Raw genomic sequence first — 26,783 nt, 5'->3', positions numbered from 1 at the left:
AACCGCTTAATTCCCTTCAGTACATATTGCTGGTTGTCTTCATGTAGTTGGGAGAGGGGTCTTTATCTTCTCAGTGGGAGTCTCCTTCCAGCTGCCACAATGGAACTCTTCCCCCCCACTCCCCGGCCCTTTCTTCTGCCCCAAGTACCAGTAGCTTATTTTCTTCCTGCAAAAAGAGAAGCAGCAAGGGTTAACTTGAAGGAAGACAGTTCTTGAGGTAAAGAAGATGCAAACTCCTTCCAGTCCCTCCCAGCTGTGTGTGTGTGTGTATGTGTGGAGTTCATAGGTGGTGATATGCCTCTCTGATGGCCAAAAAACCATCTTTTCTCTGCCGAATAAAAGACACAAGTTGACGCACTTCTGAGGAGGCCAAAATGTTCTGCGAAAAACATCCTGCCCTTGCTAGGTTTTTATAACTTGTTGCAAGGCCCCAGTTTTGGCACCGTTTAGTTTTTAGCTGGATCTTCTTTTTCACTCACTGCCCAGTCACAAATCCTATCGATGTGCTGAGTTCACAGCACATTTCTGCTAGGAATCCCACAGTGCAGATCTGATAGGAATTAATCAGTTGTAGAGGACACGGGTGGCGCTGTGGGTTAAACCACAAAGCCTAGGACTTGCCGATCAGATCAGCGGTTCGAATCCCTGCCACGGGGTGAGCTCCTGTTGCTCTGTCCGTGCTCCTGCCCACCTAGCAATTCGAAAGCACGTCAAAGTGCCAGTAGATAAATAGGTACTGCTCCGGCGGGAAGGTAAACGGCGTATCCGTGCGCTGCTCTGGTTCGCCAGAAGCGGCTTAGTCATGCTGGCCACATGACCCGGAAGCTGTACGCTGGCTCCCTCTGCCAATAAAGCGAGATGAGCGCCACAACCCCAGAGTCGGTCATGACTGGACCTAATGGTCAGGGGTCCCTTTACCTTTAAAGGAGCCCTGGACGGTTTAAGTCCAGTCAAAGGCGACTATGGGGTGTGGCGCTCATCTCGCTTTCAGGCTGAGGGAACTGGCGTTTGTCCACAGACAGCTTTCCGGGTCATGTGGCCAGCAGGACTAAACCGCTTCTGGCATAACGGGACACATGACCCGGAAGCTGTACACCGGCTCCCTCAACCAATAAAGCGAGATGAGCGCCACAACCCCAGAGTTGGTCACGACTGGACCTAATGGTCAGGGGTCGCTTTACCTTTTTAGAGGTAAATTGCCCTCGGTCCCGATAGGTAGACAAAGACAAGGATTCTACAGTGATGTTTCATTTGCCATGGCTGTTTCCTGTTCTACTGCACGGTGATGTCAGCAGCAAGAACAGTTTTGCAACAGCCCTGAGAAAAATCACTAAAAAGAAGAATTTTCCCAGGGAGCAAAAATTGCTAGTGGTTAAGCAACATACATTTCTGGCAAAACCCCAGATCTTACCTCCTGGGCAGTATGGGTGAACGGTTGTTATTCCATAGAGATGTGTTCGCTGTTCTGGAAGATATTCACCTGTAAAAGCACCACTGTCTTTGTTCACAGCTATGACGCCATCCCTGAGCAGAAAATTGGGGAGGGAAAATAGTTTTCATCCAGGGCAACATCATTCCTTCAAGAGCAGTGGCTAGGTGGCCTATGCCAAAGTGTGAAAAGTCAACAGATTAAGAGGCACAATGATGAAAAATGACTCCAGCTAATGCAAGACTCTTTAAAAGTGTTGTGAGTGGTCGGAGTTAAGTCTGAACCCTTCAACTGGCCCAGGTTCCCCAAACACGAGCTGGTGAGACATTTTTTGAGGCCTGATTCTACAGTTCCCAAGACACTTTTCCTGTGCAATGCAGGAGATCACAAACTCTCCCATGTAGTGACTTTTTCACATCCGGAATGGTTGGACCAAGTGTGTGGGTACCTTCATAGTGCGAGAAGAACATCAACCCAAACTTGTAGGTCACTTAAATTGGAATCAGCTTTATGTTGAAAAAGGCTTTTCTCCCAGCCTTTGGGACCTACCTTCTCCAGTCCGTGTGGTAGAAGTGATTGGCGTAGCTCACGATGCTGAAGGGATAGTTGAGGTGGTTCTGAATGACGCGACGCCCCGTCCCGTTAGGCAGTGTGCATTCCAGCTTCTTGGTTCCTTTTTCCAAAGCAAAAAGAGGGAGAGTTAAATTGGGGGCATTCTCTTCCTTGCTCTGGTCCATAATTGCAAATACCGTATTAGCCTGAATATGAGCCTCACTTTCCCCCCAAATTCAGACTGAAAAGTTAAAGTGCAAGTTATATTCGCAACCTTAAGGTATGCAGCCAGGAGCGCAGGGCAAACAGCGCCAGGAGAGTGGCAAAGTGGGGCGCTCCCCGCGTGTAGTCCCCCGTCCTCTTCCTGCAAGGCCTGGAAGGGAGAGAGCGAGGAAGGGGAAAGGTTGCCGGCAGCTTATATTCGGGTATTTTGTCTTTTCCTCCCTCCAATTTCAAAGCTGCAGCTTATATTCGGATGCGGCTTATATTTGGGCCAATACGGTAGATGATTCGGGTTGCAGAATTGGGCTGACCTTAATGACTTGTGCATCCCTGTAATGTGTATGGGTTGCTCGTGCGTAAGTTGCCGCCTCTCCAGGCTTTGTTGCCTTGCTGAACCTTTCAGTCTGGGCAGCCCTTCACTTCGTGGCTGCCTCAGTCGCTAGCAGAATCCGTCAGTGGGCGTTTCTTAAATCTTTTCCAACATAAAAGTTGTTTGACACCCGGTCTCCTACTCTCTCTGCGCGGAAGTCTTCTGCGCAGGGTGGGCGTGGGTAGCGGAGGACCCGTGCTCTTCCCGCTGGTGTCCGGTGAAGAGTCCTGGAGCCCTCTCACCGATTCCCCCATCAGCCCCTCTATATCCCTGGTGTTGCGCTGATTTCTTCCCCATCTGCGGAGCTGCCTCTCTCCCTGCTGGGCCCTTCTCCAGCATCATTTGGGAGCCTTCCCTCCGCCTCTAGCTCCGATGTCAGTTCCCTGACAATCCCGTTGGGGGGGGGCACATTGTGAGTGGAGCATTAGCCTAAAAAGATGGTCTGTGGGCAGGAAACGCCAGAATGCTTATGGGAAGGGGAGGGAGGTGTCTTTAGTTAGGTGATCTGTAACAGGAGACAAGCGTTGCTGAAATACCATTTTCCTAATGCCTGCACATCACCTTTTTGTGTCCCGGGTTATGGTCTGAAGCAGGCTTCCTCAACCTCGGCCCTCCAGATATTTTTTGTACTACAACTCCCATGATCCCTAGCTAGCAGGACCAGTAGTCAGGGATGATGGGAATTGTAGTCTCAAAACTTCTGGAGGGCCGAGGTTGAGGAAGTCTGGTCTGAAGGTTCACAAAGCCACCACTTTGCTGAGATAAGCAGGTTCAGGTCTGGTCAATGTTTGGGGTGTGTTGGCGCCTGGACGCAATCTGGCTTCCATAATGGAGTGAAATGGGGTATACAGTGGTGCCTCGCAAGACGAAAAGAATCCGTTCTGTGATTCTCTTCGTCTAGCGGTTTTTTCGTCTTGCGAAGCAAGCCCATTGATGGATTAGCGGATTAGTGGCTTTTAGCGGCTTATCTGCTGATTGGATCAGCTGATAAGCGGCTTAGCTGCTTAGAAAAGGGGGGGAGGGGGGAAAAACCAGCAGGAACTCGCAAGACATTGTCGTCTTGCGAAGCAAGCCCGTAGGAAATTCGTTTTGCGAAGCACCTCCAAAACGGAAAACTCTTTCGTCTAGCGGGTTTTCCGTCTTGCAAGGCATTCGTCTTGCGGGGCACCACTGTAGATGCAAGGGAACAAAAAAAATAAAATACGCCGCACACTCAGATCCTTTCTGGTTTTTAAGAGCACACTCTCAACCTTTATAGTCAAGGTTTGTACACACAGGTTTCAAGGAAATAAATAAGGTTCTGTATGCAGGCAACCCAATTACCGTATTTTTCGCTCTATAAGACGTACCAGACCACAAGACGCACCTAGTTTTTGGAGGAGGAAAACAAGAAAAGAAATATTCCGAATTTCAGAAGCCAGAACAGCAAGAGGGATCGCTGCGCAGTGAAAGCAGCAATCCCTCTTGCTGTTCTGGCTTCTGGGATAGCTGCGCAGCCTGCATTCGCTCCATAAGATGCACACACATTTCCCCTTACTTTTTAGGAGGGAAAAAGTGAGTTTTATAGAGCAAAAAATATGGTATATTAACATGAAGTGCAGCCCTGATTGTGGTTGATCTTGACTGTTGGGTCCTTAAAATTGTGATTCCTGACCCCCTCCATTTCTCTCCGCGAAATGCCCCTTACCTGCATCTGCCCAGCAAATCAGTTTGGAGAAGGGGTCGAAGGTCAAGCCGTTGGGCAGCCCAATGTCTTGGTTGACCAAAATCCGCCTGTGTTCCCCAGTCACAGTGGATGTCTCGATTTTGGGCGCTTCGCGGTTCCAATCCGTCCAGTACAGGTTCCTGGAGGGAGAGGCCAAGAGCAACTACGGTTGGCTGCACATCAAAGTGGTTACACAAACAAAGTGAGACCCGAGATTCGTGTGCTGGCTACTCCCATTATTTCGGGAAGTTCCTTCATCACCTCATCCCAGGTAGGGGTCAACAGCTGTCATGGACATGAAGCAGGCACACACATACCAGAACCAAACCTACACTGTAATTATTTTATTGGCTTCAACAGAAAAGCTTCTTCCACAAATTACAATGAGGTTTCCTGCATTGCAGGGGGTTGGGCTGAATGACCTCTGGCGGTCCCTTCCAACTCTGTTTACATGACTGTTTATAACTGTTTATAACTCTGTTTATAACTGTGTCCAGTTCTGGGCACCACAGTTCAAGAAGGACACTGACAAACTGGAACGTGTCCAGAGGAGGGCAACCAAAATGGTCAAAGGCCTGGAAACGATGCCTTATGAGGAACAGCTAAGGGAGCTGGGCATGTTTAGCCTGGATAAGAGGAGGTTAAGGGGTGATATGATAGCCATGTTCCAATATATAAAAGGATGTCACATAGAGGAGGGAGAAAGGTTGTTTTCTGCTGCTCCAGAGAAGCGGACACGGAGCAATGGATCCAAACTACAAGAAAGAAGATTCCACCTAAACATTAGGAAGAACTTCCTGACAGTAAGAGCTGTTCGACAGTGGAATTTGCTGCCAAGGAGTGTGGTGGAGTCTCCTACTTTGGAGGTCTTTAAGCAGAGGCTTGACAACCATATGTCAGGAGTGCTCTGATGGTGTTTCCTGCTTGACAGGGGGTTGGACTCGATGGCCCTTGTGGTCTCTTCCAACTCTATGATTCTATGATTCTATGATTCTATGACTCTGTGAGTGCCTGGGAAAGCTTCTGTGAGTACCCTTGCACTTGAGGAATTCCTGAGATCTGACTCCCTGGTTGACTCCCTTTGAGCTTTTGGAAAGAAGGCAAAAATGCTTTTTGTTGTTGTGTTGCCAAACCTCTGGGGATTAATACCTGCTGGTTAGAGTGATGGCCTTGGCATCTGACTTTTGTTTTGCTTTTTTACAGTTGTAACAGAAAAAGGGGGGAAACAAATAACGACGGGAACATTTTTATTAAGGTAAAAAAAGGTAAAGTTAAAGCACCCTGGGACGGTTAAGTCCAGTCCAAGGTGACTCTGGGGTTGCGGCGCTCATCTCGCTTTTCAGGCCGAGGGAGCCGGCGTTTTCCACAGACAGCTTTCCAGGTCGTGTGGCCAGCAGGACTAATCCGCTTCTGGCGCAGCAGGACACTGTGTGACGGAAACCAGAGTGCACAGAAACGCTGTTTACCTTCCCTCCACAGCGGTATCTATTTATCTACTTGCACTGGTGTGCTTTCAAACTGCTAGGTTGGCAGGAGCTGGGACACAGCAACGGGAGTTCAGTGGGTGGTGCTGTAGTCTAAACCACCGAGGCTTTTGGGCTTGCTGATGAGAAGGTGGGTGGTTCGAATCTTGCTAATATAAGCAGTCTGAATAGGCATCTGAGTGAAATTGACAGTGCTGGTGAGCTGCTGTAGCTAAGGGACCAAACACTGAAAAGCCCCCTGGCTGGATCTCTCCTCTGCCTGTAGACTCGGCTCTCCAATTGCAAGTAAGATGGGGATAATGACAATACTGGTCCACCCTACAGGGTTGTGAACGGGTAATAAAATAATGAGATTGCCCTTCAAAATTATTACCTGTACAACCCTGTGCATGTCTGCTCAGTGATGATGTGGCGCAATGGGCCAATGTGTCTGGCTGTTACCCAGAAGTCATTCAAACCCACCCAGGGACAGCTGTGGACAGGATTCCTACATTGCAGCAGATTAGACTAGACTCTCGAGGTCCCTTCCAACTCTATGATAGAGAGGTTGCTCCATCCCCTTGTTTACTTTGCCCTTTTCTTTTTCCTTTCCTTTTTTTAAATTGAAGATGTACTGTATTTTTCCATGTATAAGACGCCCTCATGTATAAGACGGCCCATATTTTTTTAACCCCAAATTAAGTTGTTTAGCTTTTTGGGGTGGGTGGGGAAGGTCACTTCCGCCAATCACTCACCTGCCTGCTCACCACTGCCGATCGCTTGGCACAGCCACTGCCGATCGCACACCTCGCCACAGCTGCCAATCGCCGGCCTGCCTCACCACCACCAATAGCCCACCCGCCCACTTGCTGCAGCTGCCAATCGCCTGCCCACCTCACCACAGCCAATCGCCAGCAGGCCTTGCCACAGCCACCAATCACCCACCCAATCGCCGCTGCCAATCTCCTGCTCGCTACTGCCATTCATCGCACGTCCCCCCTCTGCATTCACTATCCGTGTATAAGACTACACACAATTTTTGCCGAATTTTTAAAGCAAAAAGCATCATCTTATACACGGAAAAATATGGTAAGTTCAGTGTGGCTACTCTCAAATAAGTACCTTATTTTTCGCTCTATAGGACGCACCTGACCATAGGACGCACCTTGTTTTAGAGGGGGAGAACAAGAAAAAAAATTCTCCCCCTCTCTGCTCAGCGCCCCTTCAGTGAAGTGGCAGAAGAAATGGAGCCCCTTCCATTTCTCCTCCGGCTTCGCTGAAAGGGCGCTGTGCAGCTCTCCCTCTCTGCTGAAGCCAGGAGAGTCTTGCTCTCCTGGCTTCAGCAAAAGGAACCTGAAGCCTGCGGAGCGCAGTGGAAACTCGCGCTGCGCTCCAAAGGCTTCAGGCGGCTATCCCTGAAGCCTGGAGAGTGAGAGGGGTCAGTGCACACCAACCCCTCTCACTCTCCGGGCTTCAGCGAAAGCAACGCGTAGCCTCCGGAGCGAGGAGGGAGCGCTCCCTCTGTGCTTTGGAGGCTTCGCATTGCTATCGCTGAAGCCAAGGAGCCTGCATTCGCTCCATAGGACGCACACACATTTCCCCTTAATTTTTGGAGGGGGAAAAGTGCGTCCTATAGAGCGAAAAATACGGTAGGTGTAAGATTGCAGCCTAAAACCCGCACAAACCCTGGTTCATTTGTGTTGTTTTGCAATCAATGCAAAGACAGCTGAAGGAGATGCTCTTCAGACTGTGTCGTTGTCACAAAACGACTTCAGAATTTTCCCTTCTGCATCTCTGTGGGTCCTGCCACTCACCCGTGAATGGGATCCACCGCGATGGCACGAGGGTTGACAAGGTCTGTGGCGAAGAGGACGCGGCGCTCTGTGCCGTCCAGCCGGGCACTCTCGATTTTGTCCAAGCCGCTGTCTGTCCAAAACATGGTCCTTCGGAGGTGGTCGATGGCGAGGCCTTCTGGACTCATCAGCCCTGAGGGAGGAGAAATCCAGAAAAGACTTTGATGGAGGCTCAATAATTCATTGACCTCAAAATTTTAAGAAAGGGGTACAGCCTGCATGTTGCCTGCTGTTCTGTTTATCATGCCACTTCCAGGTTTCTGAGAAGTGAGAAAACCTATAAAAAGCATTATGCACAAGAGCGGTTTGCACAATCCAATAAGGAATCGCGCAATGCAATTCAAAACAGTCACAATTAGAAGAGTTTGGATTTGATATCCCGCTTTATCACTACCCAAAGTACCCAAAGGAGTCTCAAAACAGCTCACAATCTCCTTTCCCTTCCTGCCCCACAACAAACACTCTGTGAGGTGAGTGAGGCTGAGAGACTTCAGAGAAGTGTGAGCAGCTGCATGTGGAGGAGCGAGGAAGCGAACCCGGTTCACCAGATTACGATTAATTGCACATTTATTCAACATCCAGTTAAGAATGTTTAGCTTAACTAATTCAACAAAAGTGATGATCCAGCCTTACCAGATGTTCGAAGCCCGATAGTCTTGCACACCTCGAAGTCCTCCCTGACTCTTGGTGCCCCTCAATGAACATTTCAGAAATGCAGCCTGGCATTTACAAAGCACGCCTCCAACTGCTGCAAAATACCTGATCTGCCCCCCCCCACCTGCCCTGGGCAATGCATGTGATAGGTGCGTCCTGCACTTATCCTGCTTCCTCCAGAACAATCCCTAGAGATTTGCAGACTCCTTCGGAGCAAAAATCTGCCAAGTTTCCCTTTTAGGGGAAGTTTCCTGACTTTGCAAATATGAGCTGGGGTGGGGGCGGTATTTCACAACCTCCAATGTGGACTGGGAACCCAGGGGAAACGAGCCACATACGCAATTCAAGTCTGTCTTTAATGGCAGGAGTTTCGAAAAGTCAAATGAAAAAAAGGAACACTCTTAAGGTAAAACTACCTTTCCATTCAAGTTACCAGTAGCAACAGAAATACATAAACTACAGGGATACTCAAGAATGCAGTATAATTTTTTTTAATCTATTTAAATCACTTTGTATTAAATTTTGCATGACATACTGCTTAAAAAGGGACGCAGGTGGTGCTGTGGGTTAAACCACAGAGCCTAGGACTTGCTGATCAGAAGGTCGGCGGTTCGAATCCCCACGACGGGGTGAGCTCCCATTGCTCAGTCCCTGCTCCTGCCAAAATAGCAGTTCGAAAGCACGTCAAAGTGCAAGTAGATAAATAGGCTCCAGCGGGAAGGTAAACGGCGTTTCTGTGCGCTGCTCTGGTTTGCCAAAAGTGGCTTAGTCATGCTGGCCACATGACCCGGAAGCTGTACGCCGGCTCCCTCGGCCAATAAAGCGAGATGAGTGCCACAACCCCAGAGTCCGTCACGACTGGCCCTAATGGTCAGGGGTCCCTCTACCTTTACCTTACTGCTTAAAGAACAAGAAATTTTCACATACCTGATTGGATAATCGTCTCTGGTTCTGCCCCTTGTTCCAGACTCGCCCGGCTTATGGTCCTACCAGCAACATCCGTCCAATACATCATCTTCTCTCTGCAGTCGTAGTCAATCCCCACCACAATGGAACCCTAGAGGGGTATACACACAGAGGAACAGCCAGACATTGAGGCAAGGCTATTATCAGCTTCCAAGAAATCCGGTCGCTATTTCCTGCTTCCGGCACTTACAAGGAACCACCTGCTTGCTAGATGAGTTGTCAATAACTGGCTGCACTGGTTTAATTTAGCAGCCAATGCGGAAAACCCTGATTATGAACACTTTTCAGAAACTGGGATTTGCCCCTCAAGTCCTTCTAAGTCTGGGCTTGGGCCAAGCAAAAGCAATGGTTAGGCAAAGAATTATAGACACTGAGAGACAACAGGACTGCTCAAGGTGCCCCAGCTATAAAATTGTAGAAATCGAGAGATATATAGCTGCACCAGCAGCATCTCTCTTTTTTCTTGTATCCAAAAATGCAAAAGGGGCTTTTACACTTGCCAAAAGCTTGGCTCTGCCCTTGCCGGTCTTGGAAGGATCCTTTAAAAAAGTCCCATATGACCAGAGAATTTGCGACTGTCCATTGGGGGATATAGGAAGCCCTGAACACATATTTTTTAGATGTCCCTTTGTAGAGAAACCATTGACCCCCTGCCGGTGAGACTTGCTGACCTCCTGGTAAAGCAAAAATTCGATTAAACATTAAAACCTTCCCTGAATAGGGCTGCCTTCAGATGTCTTCTAAATGTTAGGTAGTTGTTTATCTCTTTGACATCTGATGGGAGGACGTTCCACAGGGCGGGTGCCATCACCGAGAAGTCCCTCTGCCTGGTTCCCTGTAGCCTCACTTCTTGGAATGAGGGAATCGCCAGAAGGCCCTCGGAGCTGGACCTCAGTGTCTGGGCTGAATGATGGGGGTGGAGACGCTCCTTCAGGTATACTGGGCCTTTGAGGCCATTTAGGGCTTTAAAGGTCAGCACCAACACTTTGAATTGTGCTCAGAAACGTACTGAGAGCCAATGTGGGTCTTTCAAGACCAGTGTTATATGGTCTCGGCGGCCGCTCCCACTCACCAGTCTGGCTGCTGCGTTCTGGATTAGTTATAGTTTCCGGGTCACCTTCAAGGGTAGCCCCACGTAGAGCGCATGGCAGTAGTCCAAGAGGGAGATAACCAGAGCATGCACCTACACGCTCTATCTTCATACATTCAGCTTCATTACATGTCTATCAGTTCTGGCATTATGAGAGATTGGGGGGGGGGCTTTTCTCTATCCACTTTTGTGCATGATTTTATGAACTTCGGCCCAAAGGTTTTGCATGCTACTAAAATACAATAAATGCAATTGCTTAATTATTTTTGGAAAGCCTGTGTCTGTCTGCTCCCTGCTGCGTTTTGTTTGTTTGGGGGCGGGGGGGGGGGGAGCACACTGGAAAGAACCCTGCCGCAGGATCAGGCCAGTGACTCTTCTAATCCAGCGTCCCGATCCCACAGATGCCCCAATCATAGCTGTCAACTTTTCCTTTTCTTGCAAGGAATCCTATTCGGAATAAGGGAATTTCCCTTTAAAAAAAGGGAAACGTCTACAGCTATGGCCCCAATGGAGCACTTTGGGTATCCTTTCTCAGGCGCCAAAATGTCCTGGCTCGGCCCTGCAAATAGCTCCAAAAATATCAGCACCTTTTACCAATCAATTCCGTGTATTCTGTCCTCCCTCAACACACACATACACAGTTTCTTTGTTAACTTTCTGTTTGAGAGAAAGAAAAGTGTTTAAATGAGCCCACGATCTCCAGAGAGCTGCATCTTCGGGAAAAACTTTTGCTCAACTGGTGATATTCTTCCCCGCGGAAACACTGGAGGTCTTGCTCTCTCTCTCTGCCTGTTTTAATTTTCCGCGAATTTGCTCGATTCCCCACTGGGCTGGGGTTTTGTTTTATTTCACGTTTAAGTGCTCTCTCTCTGACCATGAAGAGGTGGTCTGGAGGACAGCGGCCTTTCGGTGAAAACAAACCACCCCCCCAATAGTTTCCTGGAAGCTCTGTTTGCCAACACTTCTTGGCTGGGAGCTCCTTAAAAATCTGGGCAAATAATATTAACCGTTTGAGATGGGAGGAACAGTCTCTGAGAGGGGAGCTTCAGGGCAGTATTTAAAGGCACAGGAGAGTTTGAGGAAGGAAAGGGAAATGGATCCCAGACCTTTTCCCATGGGTGGGACCAGAACCCAATTTTGAACGCTGAGAGTCAGTGAGACAACTTTCACTGTGAAATCTGTCTGTCTATATTTTCATGGAGAGACATCACCTTGCCAAAAAAAGTCCGTATAGTTAAAGCTATGGTTTTCCCAGTAGTGATGTATGGAAGTGAGAGCTGGACCATAAAGAAGGCTGATCACTGAAGAATGGATGCTTTTGAATTATGGTGCTAGAGGAGACTCTTGAGAGTCTCATGGACTGCAAGAAGATCAAACCTCTCCATTCTGAAGGAAATCAGCCCTGAGTGCTCACTGGAAGGACAGATCCTGAAGCTGAGGCTCCAATACTTTGGCCACCTCCTGAGAAGAGAAGACTCCCTGGAAAAGACCCTGATGTTGGGAAAGATGGAGGGCACAAGGAGAAGGGGACGACAGAGGACGAGATGGTGGGACAGTGTTCTCGAAGCTACCAGCATGAGTTTGACCAAATTGCGGGAGGCAGTGGAAGACAGGAGGGCCTGGTGTGCTCTGGTCCATGGGGACACGACTCAACGACTAAACAACAACATATTTACTTCATTTTAACAGCTTTTAAGGGCATGTACTAAAAAAGGGCTTAAGTTGTGAAACATATGGGGGGGGGATAAAAGATATGAGGCATACCTATGTGTCTTAGGCTTCCTGTTAATAGATGTCTCCAAGATATGTGAAATAGAGTTGGCATAATGATGATGATGATGATGATGATGATGATGATGATAATAATAATAATAATAATAATAATAATAATAATAATAATAATTTATTATTATTTATTATTATTTATACCCCACCCATCTGGCTGGGTTTCCCCAGCCACTCTGGGCGGCTTTCAACCAAATATTAAAAACAATCCAGCGTCAGACATTTAAAACTTCCCTAAACAGGGCCGCATTCAGTTGTCTTTTAAAAGTAAAATAATTGTTTATTGCCTTGACATCTGGTGGGAGGGCGTTCTACAGGGCGGGCGCCACCACCAAGAAGGCCCTCTGCCTGGTTCCCTGTAAACTCACTTCTCGCAGCGAGGGAACCGCCAGAAGGCCCTTGGCGCTGGACTTCAGTGTCCGGGCAGAACGATGGGGGTGGAGACGCACCTTCAGGTATCCTGGGCTGAGGCCATTTAGGGCTTTCAAGGTCAGCACCAACACTTTAAATTGTGCTCGGAAACTTACTGGGAGCCAATGTAGGTCTTTCAGGACTGGTGTTGTGTGGTTTTGGCAGCCACTCCCAGTCACCAGTCTAGATGCCGCATTCTGGATTAGTTGTAGTTTCCGGGTCACCTTCAAAGGTAGCCCCACGTAGAGCACATTGCAGTAGTCCAAGTGGGAGATAACCAGAGCATGCACCACTCTGGTGAGACAGTCTGCGAGCAGGGAGGGTCTCAACCAGAGTTCCAGATGGAGCTGGTAGACAGCTGCCCTGGATACAGATTTAGCTGCGCCTAAATCCAGCCCTGGGCTTCCAACATCACGATACTTCCAAATGCTGCAAGAAGACCCAGGTTCAGATCTGCACTCAGCCAGGAAGTTCACTGACCACAGCATCCTAGATCCTTTCCACCTCCAGAGATGTGGGAGGCAGGTTGGGGTCGGGGTTAGCCTGCCTCTGCCCCCCACATGTGGTCTTTTGGCATGGGAAGAGGTGGTCTGAACTGAGGCCTTGCCAGCCCTCCCACCCCCAGAGCCACCCATTCCTCCTTTGCCCCCCACCCACCCTCACCCCCCAGGAAAAATACTTTACATGGAGGGAGAGCAGGGTCTTCGCTGCCTCCTTATGAAGCCTGGTGCCGTTCAGAGGCAGGTAGCCAATTTGCTGGCCCTGGGCGTACAGCAGGAACGTCCCGGCCGAGGGCGGACTGACGTCGGGGCGCGGAGAGGGACGGACGGTTGGAGGGGCGACGCTGGGCAGGCCTGCGGGAGAATCGAAGAGTTGGAAGGGACCCTGAGGATCATCTGGTCAACCCCCTGAAATACCGGAATACGTACCGTATTTTTCGCTCTATAGTACGCACTTTTTCCCCTTCAAAAATGAAGGGGAAATGTGTGTGCGTCCTATGGAGCGAAGACGCCATAGCCCCGCAACCCTCTCCCGGCTGGAGAGGTGACGCGCGGCTATGGCAGGAGCCTCTATAGCCGCACGTCACCTCCCCAGCCGGGAGAGCGCGCGTGAGACTAAAGAAGCCCCCCGCAACCCTTTCCCGGCTGGAGAGGTGACGCGCAGCTATTGAGGCTCCTGCCATAGCCGCGCGTCATCTCTGCAGCCGGGAGAGCGCACGCGGGGCTAAAGAAGCCATAGCCCCGCAACCCTCTCCCTGATGGAGAGGTGACGCGCGGCTATGGCAGGAGCCTCTCCGCTGCGCCTTTCCGCTGCTCCCTGACCTGCTCTTTGGGGCTGGTGGTGAGCTTCCCCCCGCCAGCCCCAAAGAGCAGGTCGAAAGGAACCTGGAGAGCAAGAGGGGTCAGTGCACACCGACCCCTCTTGCTCTCCAGGCTTCCAAGGTAGCCGCCTGAACGCACCTTAAACGGCACCTTGTTTCAGAGCAGGAAAACAAGAGGGGGAAAGTTCTCCCCCTCTCTGTGCAGCGCCTCCTGCCGCTTCACTGAAGGGGCGCTGGGCAGAGAGGGGGAGAATTTTTTTTCTTGTTCTCCCCCCTCTAAAACAAAGTGCGTCCTATTGTCCGGTGCATCCTATGGTGTGAAAAATACGGTAGTTGTCCCATACGGGGATCGAACCTGCAACTTTGGTGCTATCAGCACCGCGCTCTAACCAACTGAGCCACCCAGGTGGAGAGGCAAAAGGTGTTACATGGCTCAGAGATGGTACCCAAAGGACTGTGTGTGTTCTTACTGCCTACCCTACGAAATTGCTTGATGGGGCTTCCCTGCACAGCCCCTGCCCCTTTCTTCCGATTCAGGGTGGGGGGGGGTGCAAGAGGGTCTTTTCTATACCAGTCTTACCTGCTACTTTCCCCAGCCTCTTATCTGCTTTTAAAAATTAGCATCGGTTATACCCTCTGGAACTCCCCGCCTCTTGACACCTTTTTACTCCTTTTGGCACCTGCTAAAAACGTTCTGCTTGGACAAGCCTGCCTAGATACTTAGCATGCTGGCGTGTTTTTTATTCTATTGCTCTTTTGAAATTAACGCCGCAACGGTTTTCACTAACAATCTCACTGTGACGTTCTTTTTTTGCAAACGACTTGGCGGTTTTCCGCAATCAAGCGGGATATAAAACTGGTGTGTGTGTAAGTAAGTAAGTAAGTAAGTACTGTATTTTCCCCTAAAAAATACGTTCCCCCCCCTAAAAAAATAATGTCAAAAATTAGGGGGCGTCTTATACATAGATACATCTCCCTCCCACTTTCTCAAATCTGAGTCCCCAAAAATAGGGGGCTTATTATACATGGGGAAGTCTTACAGATGGAAAATAGGGTAAGTAAGTAAAAAAATAAAAAATAAATGTGGCCCCCATAATGTTGACTAGAAGGGAATAATAATAATATTATTTGTACCTCGCCCATCTTGCTGGGTTTCCCCAGCCACTCTGGGCGGCTTCCAACAAAGATTAGAAATACATTAAAATGTCACACATTAAAAACTTCCCTGCACAGGGCTGCCTTCAGATGTCTTCTAAATGTCAGGTAGTTGTTTATCTCTTTGACATCTGATGGGAGCACGTTTCACAGGGCAGGCGCCACCACCGAGAAGGCCCTCTGCCTGGTTCCCTGTAACTTGGCTTCTTGTAGCAAGGGAACTGCCAGAAGGCCCTTGGCGCTGGACCTCAGCATCCGGGCAGAACAATGGGGGTGGAGATGCTCCTTCAGGTATATTGGGCTGAGGCCCTTTAGGGCTTTAAAGTTCAACACCAGCACTTTGAATTGTGCTCGGAAACTTACTGGGAGCCAATGTAGGTCTTTCAGGACCGGTGTTATGTGGTCTTGACAGCCGCTCCCAGTCACCAGTCTAGCTGCCGCATTCTGGATTAGTTGTAGTTTCTGGGTCACTTTCAAAGGTAGCCCCATGTAGAGCACATGGCAGTTGTCCAAGCGGGAGATAACTAGAGCATGCACCACTCTGGCGAGGCAGTCCGCAGGCAGATAGGGTCTCAGTCTGCGTACCAGATGGAGCTGGTAGACAGCCGCCCTGGACAGAGAATTGACCTGCGCCTCCATGGACAGCTGTGAGTCCAGAATGACTCCCAGGCTGCGCACCTGGTCCTTCAGGGGCACAGTTACACCATTCAGGACCAGGGAGTCCTCCACACCAGCCCGCCTCCTGTCCCCCAAGAACTTCTGTCTTTTCAGAATTCAACCTCAATCCATTAGCCGCCATCCATCCTACAACCGCCTCCAGGCACTCACCCAGGACCTTCACTGGTTCTGATTTAGAAGAGAGGTAGAGCTGGGTATCATCTGCATACTGATGGCCACCCAGCGCAAACCCCCTGATGATCTCTCCCAGCGGCTGCATGTAGATGTTGAAAAGCAAGGGGGAGAGGAATGTGGACCTTGTCTGAAATAAACGTTTCCCCAGCCTTACAGGATTTCTTGCCTTGGCTCCACCATGCCCATCCCCGTGTCTTCTGCCACGGACTCCCTGTCTGTCCACAAACAGCCATGCTGCCTGTGTTCTGCCAAACCGCCTCCCCTGAAGGCTTTGCAGAGAATTGCTTCTGACGCCACAGCACTTACACGCAGGGGGGACTCCAGGCTCCGACCTCGTCCCTTGGACCTCGCGCCCATGCTCGTCCACACACCAGCAGTAGCCGCTGTTCCCGTGGCATTGCAAGGGGGTGAATTCGCCCAGGGCGTCGCACTGGGGCACATACTGGTCACCCCTTGGGCTGCCCCCGTAGTGCTCTAGAAGGCTCTGTCTCCAGCGCTCGCACATGGTCTGCGGCCTCTGGGTGGGCTCTGAAGGACGAACAAAAAAAACCAAGAGGGTGTAAATCAGTGTTTCTCAAACTTGGGTCCCTGGCTGTTGTTGGACTACAACTCCCATCATCACTAGCTAGCAGGACGAGTGGTCCGGGATGATGGGAAGCATAGTCCTACAACAGTTGGAGACCCAAGTTTGAGAGACGCTAGTTTTAAGGGACCCACACCAAGGTTTGCAAACCTGTAAAGAAAGAGAAATACTGGAAGGTCAGGTCTTCCCCAAGACCCAGACTCCACCCCCATCGCCACTGAAGTCTTGCATTCAAATTCAGCAGATCTTAAACCTGGCAGCAACAAAAACTTAGCAGATATTACAGAATCGTGACCCAGCGGTCATTCCTTCTCTGGTCAATACCTACTTTTGTGTTTCTATACAGTGGTGCCTCGCAAGACGAAAAGAACCCGTTCTGTGATTCTCTTCGTCTAGCGGTTTTTTCGTCTTGCGAAGCAAGCCCATTGACGGATTAGAGGATTAGCGCTATTAGCGGCTTTTAGCGGCTTATCTGCTGATCGGATCAGCTGATAAGAGGCTTAGCGGCTTAGAAAAGGGGGGAGGGGGAAAAAACCCCGCAGGAACTCGCAAGACATTGTCGTCTTGCGAAGCAAGCCCATAGGAGATTCGTTTTGCAAAGCACCTCCAAAACGGAAAACTCTTTCGTCTAGCGAGTTTTCCGTCTTGCGAGGTATTCGTCTTGCGGGGCACCACTGTATTGCAAATCGCCCTGGGATCCCTTGATGAATGGCAGTCTAAAAATTTAACACGTCAATAATAAATAATAATAATAATGTCCTCTGCTCTGCTCACATTTAACTCGGTGGTGTTTCAACCAGGTGTCTCCAAGCTCAAACTGCACAAGTTAAATGCTGATGGATGGCTTTCGAAAGATATATATATATATATATATATATATATATATATATATATATAGACACAGGTGGCGCGCTGTGGGTTAAACCACAGAGCCTAGGACTTGCTGATCAGAAGGTCGCGGTTTGAATCCCCGCGACAGGGTGAGCTCCCGTTGCTCGGTCCCTGCTCCTGCCAACCAAGCAGTTTGAAAGCGCATCAAAGTGCAAGTAGATAAATAGGTACCACTCCAGCGGGAAGGTAAACGGCGTTTCCGTGCGCTGCTCTGGTTTGCCAGAAGCGGCTTAGTCATGTTGACCACATGACCCGGAAGCTGTACGCCGGCTCCCTTGGCCAGTAAAGCAAGATGAGCATCGCAACCCCGGAGTCAGCCACGACTGGACCTAATGGTCAGGGGTCCCTTTACCTTTACCTTTATATATAAAACATATCATTCCCAACAATCATATAACATATTTTCTTATCTTATACAATGTTTTGGACTTCCATCAACCACATCTGAAGATTTTTCAATCATTATCACTTAATCTACATTTCTTAATTTCCCTGTTACTTTTAATTGTCCTTAACTAACAGCCCAATCGCCTTCTAAATCCGGCCTGCGTGCGGTCTGGGAATCAGCGTGTTTTTACATGAGCACAATGTGTGCTTTTATTTAAAATGCGTATCTGGGTTATTTGTGGGGCCTGCCTGGTGTTTTTACATGAGTAGAATGCGTGCTTTTATTTCAAATGCACCTCTGGGTTATTTGTGGGGCTTAGGAATTCACTCTTCCCCCCAAAAAAAAAATATAGTCTGGCCCCCCATAAGGTCTGAGGGACAGTGGACCGGCCCCCTGCTGAAAACGTTTGCTGACCCCTGTCCTAGACCCCCAGAGGAACAGCACCCCCCTTGTTTTCCCCAGATAGTTTACCATAGCAAAGGGCAGACGAGGGACTAACCTGGGACCCTGCAAGTTGGCTGGGAAGACGACGGTGGCACCCGGCTGCCAGGAATCTCCTTGCCATCTGTGTCCACGCACCAGCAATACCCGGTGCTGCCGTGGCATTGCAGTGGCCTGTAGTTCCCCTGGTCATCACACTCGGGTACGTGGGGGGCCCCAGGGAAGGAAGCGCCTCGCTGGCTGGCGTACAGCCGCTCGTGTTCACAGCGGGTCATCCTCTGCACGCCAACTGCCGGGGGGGGGGGAAGAATAATAGAATTGTAGAGTCGGAAGGCACCCACAGGGGTCATCTAGTCCAACCCTCCACAATGAAGGAATCTCAGCTAAAGCATCCAGGGCAGATGACCACCCAACCTCTGCTGAAAAGCCCGGTGCCTTAGGCTTCCTGTTAATGTCTCCAAGATATCTGAAATACAGTGGTGCCTCGCAAGACGAAAAGAAACCGTTCTGTGATTCTCTTCGTCTAGCGTTTTTTTTGTCTTGCGAAGCAAGCCCATTGACGGATTAGCGGATTAGCGCTTTTAGCGGCTTTTAGCGGCTTATCTGCTGATCGGATCAGCTGATATGCGGCTTAGCGGCTTAGAAAAAGGGGGGGAGAAAAAAATACCCGCAGGAAGTCGCAAGACATTTTCGTCTTGCGAAGCAAGCCCATAGGAGATTCGTTTTGCGAAGCACCTCCAAAACGGAAAACTCTTTCGTCTAGCGAGTTTTCCGTCTTGCGAGGCATTCGTCTTGCGGGGCACCACTGTATCGGGGTACAATCCCACTAGAGTTGGCAAAAAGTGTGATAAGCTGATATATCACAAAAGTTGATGAGGGTTTTGGGGGTTTTTTTTTGCAAAGTTTTGCCCAACGGTGTTGAGCTTTTTTGGCAAAATCGCAAACAAAATAATAATAATGAAGTTTTGGAGCTATTTTTTAAGGTAAATTGTCATAGAGGAGACTGCTGACATGGCTTGCCGTATATCCAGAATTCCCCGGACATTTTTTAGCGATTTCCACCCGGACGCTGCTTCTGACTGCAGTATTCCAGATACCGTATTTTTCGCTCCATAAGACACACCTGACCATAAGACGCACCTAGTTTTTAGAGGGGGGATGCAAGACAAAAAATACTCTTTAAAGGGAGCGCTGAGCAGAGCCTGTCTGCATCCCGGTCTCTGCTCAGCGCTCCCTTTCACGAGCCGCGGGGAGTCAGTGATGGGCTGCCCTTCTCCCTCCTCGGGGAAAAGCCCCCAAGAGCCACACACATGCTCACATGGCTCTTTAAAGGGAGTGCTGAGCAGAGCCTCCCGCCTGCATTCACTCCATAAGACGCACACACATTTCCCCTTACTTTTTAGGAGGGAAAAAGTGTGTCTTATGGAGCGAAAAATACGGTACAGTGGTGCCTCGCAAGATGAAAAGAATCCGTTCTGTGATTCTCTTCGTCTAGCCGTTTTTTCGTCTTGCGAAGCAAGCCCATTGAAGGATTAGCGGATTAGCGCTATTAGCGGCTTTTAACGGCTTATCTGCTGATCGGATCAGCTGATAAGCGGCTTAGCGGCTTAGAAAAAGTGGGGGAAGGAACAAAAACAGCAGGAACTCGCAAGACATTGTCGTCTTGCGAAGCAAGCCCATAGGAGATTCGTTTTGCGAAACACCTCCAAAATGGAAAACTCTTTCGCCTAGCGAGTTTTCCGTCTTGCGAGGCATTCGTCTTGCGGGGCACCACTGTATGTCCGGGAAAATCTGGAGTATGGCACCCCTGGCATTTCAGACAACCTCTCTCCATGTCTAAAGTCCACTTGGGTTTGTGCAGACAAGCCCTGCTCCTGTGTGCAACCACACAGCACCCTTGCACCCTGCCATCAACATCTGTGGAGGCAAAAAGGAGTTAGGACTGTATCGCTAGTGAACTTTGTGGCGTGATGCAGATTTGAACCCGGGCCTTCAACACCATGGTCCAACATCCTACGGCTAGCTACCCTGATGGGGCTATGTCTCTGCGGACATGAGGCCATTCTGTTGGGAGGCAGCAATGCTTCTGAATACCAGTTGCTGAAAACACAGGAGGGGAGAGGGCTCTTGAGTTCGAATCCTGCTTGTGGGTTCCCCCACAGGCATCTGGTTGGACGCTGTGGGGAACCAGGCAGAGGGCCTTCTCGGTAGTGGCGCCCTCCCTGTGGAAGGCCCTCCCATCAAGGAAATAAACAACTACAGTGGTACCTTGATTCTCAAACGCCTTGGTACTCATACACCTTGGAACCCAAACACTGCACACCTGGAAGTAATTGTTCCAGTTTGCGAACTGTTTTCGGAAGCTGAATGTGCTCCGCTTTGAGTGTTACGCTGAGCTCTGCCTGTTTTTGCGATTTATTTTGCGTTTTTGTTCTTGCAGCTCTTTTTGTTTTGTTTTTGGGACTGCATGGAACCCAGTTCAGCTACTGATTGATTGATTGATTGTGTGACTGCAGTACATTAATGTACGGATCAATGGTCTCGTTAGATGGTAAAATTCATGTAAAATTGCTGTTTTAGGGGTTGTTTTTAAAAGCCTGAATGGATGGATCCATTTTGCATTACAGTGGTACCTTGGGTTACATACGCTTCAGGTTACAGACTCCGCTCTCCTCAGGTTAAGAACTTTGCTTCAGGATGAGAACAGAAATCGCGCACTGGCGGAGCAGCAGCAGCAGCAGGAGGTCCCATTAGCTAAAGTGGTGCTTCAGGTGAAGAACAGTTTCAGGTTAAGAACAGACCTCCAGAATGAATTAAGTTCTTAACCCGAGGTACCACTGTACTTTCTATGGGAAAGCGCCTCGGTTTTGGAACGCTTTGTTTTGGAAACAGACTTCTGGAACGGATTAACTTTGAGAACCAAGGTATCACTGTACAGTGGTGCCTCGCAAGACGAAATTAATTTGTTCTGCAAGTTTTTTCTTCTTGCGAGTTTTTCGTCTTGCGAAGCACGGTTTCCCATAGGAATGCATTGAAAATCAATCAATGCGTTCCTATGGAGACCGTCCGGGGACAGAGGGGAAGCGCCGCGCACCTTCCCCTTTGTCCCCGGACCTGTTTAAAGCAAGGGGCGGCGGGGAGAAGATTGCACGCGCCTTCCCCTCTGTCCCCGGAGATTGCGGGGCTGGCAACGGGGAGAAGTGATCTTCTCCCCGCCGCCCCTTGCTTCAAAAGAGGTCCGGGGTGCGGGGGCAAGCTTCGTTTTGCGAAGCAAGCCCATAGGGAAATTCGTCTTGCGAAGCAACTCGAAAACAAAAAAACCTTTCATCTTGCGAGTTTTTCGTCTCGCGAGGCGTTCGTCTTGCGGGGCACCACTGTATCTGACTTTTAGAAAACATCTGAAGGCAACCCTGTTTAGGGAAGTTTTTAATGTTTGGTGTTTTATCATGTTTTTAATATTCTGTTAGGAAACCCAGCCAGATGAGCGGGGTATAAATAGATACATCATTATTATAAATTATTATTACAACAGGCTGCTGGACTGAATGTGCCACTGGCTGATACAGCAAGCTCTTTTTACCTTCTTATGTTATTTTTGAACCAGGCTAGAAATTGAGGCCTTAACCCTTTCTGACTTCCTCATTTATCCCATGTGCATTGTAGCTCTCAGTCTGGAAACCTGCCTCGGCCATGACCTCAGGACCTCCAGCCAAGCTCCCCACCGGAAGTGCGCTGGGTGGTTGGGCAGCTGAAACATCACAATCGAGCAGAGCCAGTTCTCCGGCCCCTGAGGCCGTACCTGGAGAGCAGCGGAAGCCGTCGCCTTCGTAGCCAGCGAAACAGCGGCAGGAGAAGGAGCCGGGAGAATTGTAGCAATCGGCTGCCTGGTGGCACCTTCTCTCCGCACATTCGTCCACATCTGTGGAGGAGGAAGAAAAGACTGGGAGTATACAGGGAATAAATAGCCTGGGAAGTAGTTTGGACACAGGCATGTCCCAAGACGTATTGGGGTCCAAGGGAGCAAAATAAGAATTTTCTGTCTAACTACTGTTGTCTATTTACAGATAGGCAGCCGTGTTGGTCTGCCATAGTCAAAATAAAAAAATCCCTTCCAGTAGCACCTTAAAGACCAACTAAGTTAGTTTTTTATATATATATAAATATTTTATTAAGTTTTCACAATAAAAAAGCATACAAAGAAAATACAACATCACAAAAAACAGTACAATACAAAAATACAAACATTGAACACATCAAAAGAAAAAGAAAAAAGAGATAAAAACACATATAGTAACAAAAAACAAAAATTCCCTCTTTCTTAGTTTCTCATCTTCAATTAACTTATTTTCCCGACTTCCTCACGTCTCCTGTTCTTCTATCCCTTTTTAGAAATTGATTCAGCAAATTCACATCCTATTAATTTATCTGTTGTTAATCCAATCTTACATTTTACTTTGTTGCTAAAGCCCCTACAACTCATTTCAGTGTCCTTAACATTCAAAAATTTTACCATATTTCTGCAGTTATTGGTATGAGCTTTCGTGTGCATGCACACATGCACACGGTATCTGAAGAAGTGTGCATGCACACGAAAGCTCATACCAAGAACTAACTTAGTTGGTCTTTAAGGTGGTACTGTTGTCTATGCTCTGGTAACCTCAAGGTTAGATTACTGCAATGCGTTATACGTAGGGCTGCCTCTGAAGACCGTTTGGAAACTTCAGCTGGTGCAGAGTTCAGCAGCCAGGTTGCTCACCGGAGCAAGATGGTTTGAGCATATTGCACCGATCCTGGACCGACTGCGCTGGCTACCAATTAGTTTCTGGGCCCAATTCAAAGTGCTGGTTTTGGTTTTTGGACCCCAATATCTCAAGGACCACCTCTTTCTATATGAACCTACCCAGACCCTAAGAGCATCTTCCCAGGCCTTTGTTTGTGTGCCTCCTCCTCAAGAGGTCCGGAGGGTGGCAACACGAGAACGGGGCCTTCTCTGCAGTGGCTCCCCGTCTGTGGAAAGCTCTCCCCAGGGAAGTTCGCCTGGCGCCTTCATTATACACCTTTAGGCACCAGGCAAAAACGTTCCCTTTTTTGGTTGACCTGATCAACATCCCATACCCTTCAAAATGTGGCTCTTTTGGGGGGGGTATTATTGGGTTGGGACACGGGTGGTGCTGTGGGTTAAACCACAGAGCCTAGGACTTGCTGATCAGAAAGTCGGCGGTTCGAATCCCCGCGATGGGGTGAGCTCCCGTTGCTCGGTCCCTGCTCCTGCCAACCTAGCAGTTTGAAAGCACAAAAGTGTAAGTAGATAAATAGGTTCCGCTCCGGCGGGAAGGTAAACGGCATTTCCGTGAGCTGCTCTGGTTCGCCAGAAGCGGCTTTGTCATGCTGGCCACATGACCCGGAAGCTGTACGCCGGCTCCCTCAGCCAATAAAGCGAGATGAGCACCACAACCCCAGAGTCGGCCATGACTGGACCTAATGGTCAGGGGTCCCTTTACCTTTATTATTGGGTTAGTGCTTTGGGGGGGCGGTAAATAGTCAGTATATAAATTTTACACATGCTTGAGAAGGCAGGTGTTCCCTTCCTGGGAGTTTGGCGTCAGAAGCAAAGGCGAAAGAAATATCTTGAGCCCCTAAAATCTCCAGAGCCGAAAATCCACTAAGCCCTGCTCTGACGTGGCTCTGTGACAAATGCTCTCTTGTTCCAAAAGTGGTACAGGGGGGAAACTGACTCAAAGTTTCAAACATCAAGTCCGAGAGGCAATAATGGACTCTCAAACTAATATTATTGAGAAGGTAATAAGTGATGATGAGTTAGAGTAGGGAGAGAGAGAAAGAGAGAGAGAGAGATGAACGAGGCATCATTTTAAAGCACATCCCGTTCAGATTGATAGGAAAAGGAACAGGTTTTTAGACCATTTTCCCACACAAGAGAAAAAACGCAAGGTGCACTTTTCACAAACGCCGTGGCCATGAACTGTTAGGGCTCTGCCTGCAGTTTAATCACCTGAGATCTTCTATTTCCAAATAAATATATAAATAAGCAAAACCTCAATGTGTCATTTTTCTGGCAAACTCGTGAAGGATGGGAATTGTCGTCGATTTTACAAAGCTGAGATACTTTGCAAGAACGTGTTTAAACGGAATTGTGTTGAAATCATCGATTTCCTAATCATTCGAGGTCGTAATTCTAATCTCAAGTGTGATTGCTGTTCCAGTTCTGCGCCATCTGTACCATTTAATTTTGTTTATTGGTTTGTTTGCATACTCCTGTGTCACAGTGAGTATATCTAAGTGGTTTTTAGCAATAAAAGCACAAAACCATAATGAAAGAAAAATGGACATCCATTAACTAATGTGGGAGGATGTATCCTTAATTAGCTGCATAGGCCTGGGGGGAAAGAAAAGTTTTCAGCAGGTTCTTAAAGCGTCCGCTGAATCTCTAGTGGGGGAGAGTTCCAGAGGACCAGACCAATTTCCTAATGGTCTCGGAATCACCGAGAAAGGACAAGGCAAAGCCCAAGGCAAACCTCTTCTTCCACTTACCTGTGCAGTTGTGCCCATTGCCTGTGTAACCAGTGAGGCACACACAGCTGAACGAACCCCCTCCGTGGTAGACGCATCGCGCCTGGTCGGACGGGGCGCAGGTGTGAGTGCCGTCTGTGCAGGGGTCGGATGGTGGGGCAACGGCTGCAAAGGAATGAAATCGGGAGTCAGCTCTTATTGTGCAATCAAGATTCTTGCCGCTGTTGTCGCATACCTAAATAATGTCCATTTTTCTTTTGGTAGCTCTTGATTTGAGATACCTAACAAAAAGTCGTCAGGTGTTTAACAAAATGCATTTTAAACATTTTTTTCAATTCATTGTATATCATTTCCCAATATTTTTAAATGCATTTGCATTCCCACCACATATGAGAAAATGTTCCTTCCTTTTCCTTACATCTCCAACATATGTTATTTTCTTTCCTGAACAAGCGAGAGCAACATTCCTAAACAAGCGGGAGCAACATTGTTGGTAGCCTGTTCCTGCCTGCACCCTGTCCTGCTCTTCTGCCAGAGTTCCTGACCTCACCCGACTCCCTGCCTTGGACCCAGCTACAGCTTTGACAGACAGCCTCCAAACCCTCAACCTAAGACCGGACTCAGACCACGCCGCACGGTAACCCTCCCCGGGACCAACACAATTTCACTGGCAGAATTTCAACTGCGTGTGGTTGAAATTGCGCAAGTTAAATGCGTGTATGATGCGATTGGAACACACAAGAGGAATCTGGCTCCGGTTTGCTCTGCAACAGAGTGAAAGGATGGGAAACCTTGTGTGTGTGTCCCCCAGGTTGCTGTGCTAACTTTTCTCAGGATTTCAGGACATCCCACAGGGCTGCTCTCCGCAGTTGCAAAAGCATAGAAATCTGGTGCTGAATTCAGCATTTATTTTTGCTTTTAAAAAGTTACGTTTGTAGTCCTTATGGCCAAATTCAGGAGTGCCGTATCCAATAAAATCTCAGAAGCCGAGAAGTCAACAAAGACTCTCCAAGCTTCTTTCTTTTCCAGATTAACACCATTCCACTGCTTGCTTTCCTTCACAGCTAGCTGTAGCTGCAAATGGAGAGTTAATTGATACCATGCCGGAAAAACCCCCAAAGTCAAATTTTCCAACTGATGTCAGCAGAAGCCTGGGAAAAAAGAGGTTCCAGAGACTGTGGTATTTGTTACGCCTGCAAAGGCTGACATTCCCAAGACTTCCCCCTCAAGAAACAAGTTAGGCAATGATGAGGACTGTGCGCAGACCATAATAAACAAGAGCACAGAGGTCTCACAGAATATGGTTATTGCCTGTGGAATTCAGCTTCCTGAGAAATTCTGCTATCCTTAGGGGGTGGGGAAACAATCAAGGTGGTAGCTTATCTCTGAAAGTGCATGCACTAAGCCTTCTCAACAAAATGCCCAGTGGCTCATTGCACCAAATAGCTCCCTCAGCCTTTCCTCACAATTAACCAAAACTGCAAAAGAAAGATAAAAATAGCAAAATATTGCAACTTAAGGTAAACGGTGCAGAGATTATCAATTTGCATAATAAATGCAGGTTACAGAATCCAGCCCCAGAATTTTATTTTATTTTTAAGTATTTATAAGCGGCCCTGGGATTCTCTTGTGGGTGGAAGAAGCACCTATATCAGAGAAGAGGACACTGACAGAGGTGCCTCACAATGCCCTGTACCATTTCAGATGGCAGGCATTGCAGGGAGGATTCGCTTTTGAACATTCCCTGCATGCAGAAAAATAGCTCATCAGGGACCTGCTACTCTACCAGGTGATGCTGAAGTTCTAAATCAGCGTGTGATTTCCAGGAATAAAGAACGGGGCACAGGGATTTGAACAGGGGTAGCCAACCTGGCACCTTCCAGAAGCTGTCAGACTACAACTCCCATCAGCCCCAGCCAGCAGGACCAATGGTCAGGGCTGATGGGAGCTGGAGTCCAACAAGATGGGGAATTCACCATGCCAGCCACACCTGGGGTGGAGGAAAAAGAAAGTCCATAACTGCCATGCTGAAGAGCGAGGAGGCCATCTGTCGTGGGTGCTTTAGTTTAGATTCCTGCATTGCAGGGGGTTGGGCTAGATGACCCCTCAGGGTCCCTTCCAACT

General features: G+C 48.7%; 1 protein-coding gene across 1 annotated transcript in view; it reads right to left on the bottom strand.

Annotated features, from left to right (window-relative positions):
- Nucleotides 1-66: 66 nt before the first annotated feature.
- Nucleotides 67-26,783, bottom strand: part of NID2 (nidogen 2) — an 82,356-nt gene continuing 55,639 nt past the window's right edge. Inside the window, exons 11-21 of the mRNA XM_082216577.1 lie at nucleotides 24,681-24,824; nucleotides 21,931-22,050; nucleotides 18,190-18,420; nucleotides 16,135-16,356; nucleotides 13,185-13,354; nucleotides 9,176-9,305; nucleotides 7,556-7,727; nucleotides 4,261-4,418; nucleotides 1,979-2,102; nucleotides 1,412-1,524; nucleotides 67-166 (exon numbers count right to left, since the gene is read on the bottom strand). Coding sequence (XP_082072703.1) covers nucleotides 156-166; nucleotides 1,412-1,524; nucleotides 1,979-2,102; nucleotides 4,261-4,418; nucleotides 7,556-7,727; nucleotides 9,176-9,305; nucleotides 13,185-13,354; nucleotides 16,135-16,356; nucleotides 18,190-18,420; nucleotides 21,931-22,050; nucleotides 24,681-24,824 — 1,595 coding nt within the window. The 3' untranslated portion in view covers nucleotides 67-155. The remainder of the gene's footprint in view (nucleotides 167-1,411; nucleotides 1,525-1,978; nucleotides 2,103-4,260; nucleotides 4,419-7,555; nucleotides 7,728-9,175; nucleotides 9,306-13,184; nucleotides 13,355-16,134; nucleotides 16,357-18,189; nucleotides 18,421-21,930; nucleotides 22,051-24,680; nucleotides 24,825-26,783) is intronic.

The sequence above is a fragment of the Podarcis vaucheri genome (genome assembly GCF_965113315.1).
Source record: "Podarcis vaucheri genome assembly, chromosome: 1".
Taxonomy (NCBI): domain Eukaryota; kingdom Metazoa; phylum Chordata; class Lepidosauria; order Squamata; family Lacertidae; genus Podarcis; species Podarcis vaucheri.
This window is presented reverse-complemented; position numbering and strand designations above follow the sequence as displayed.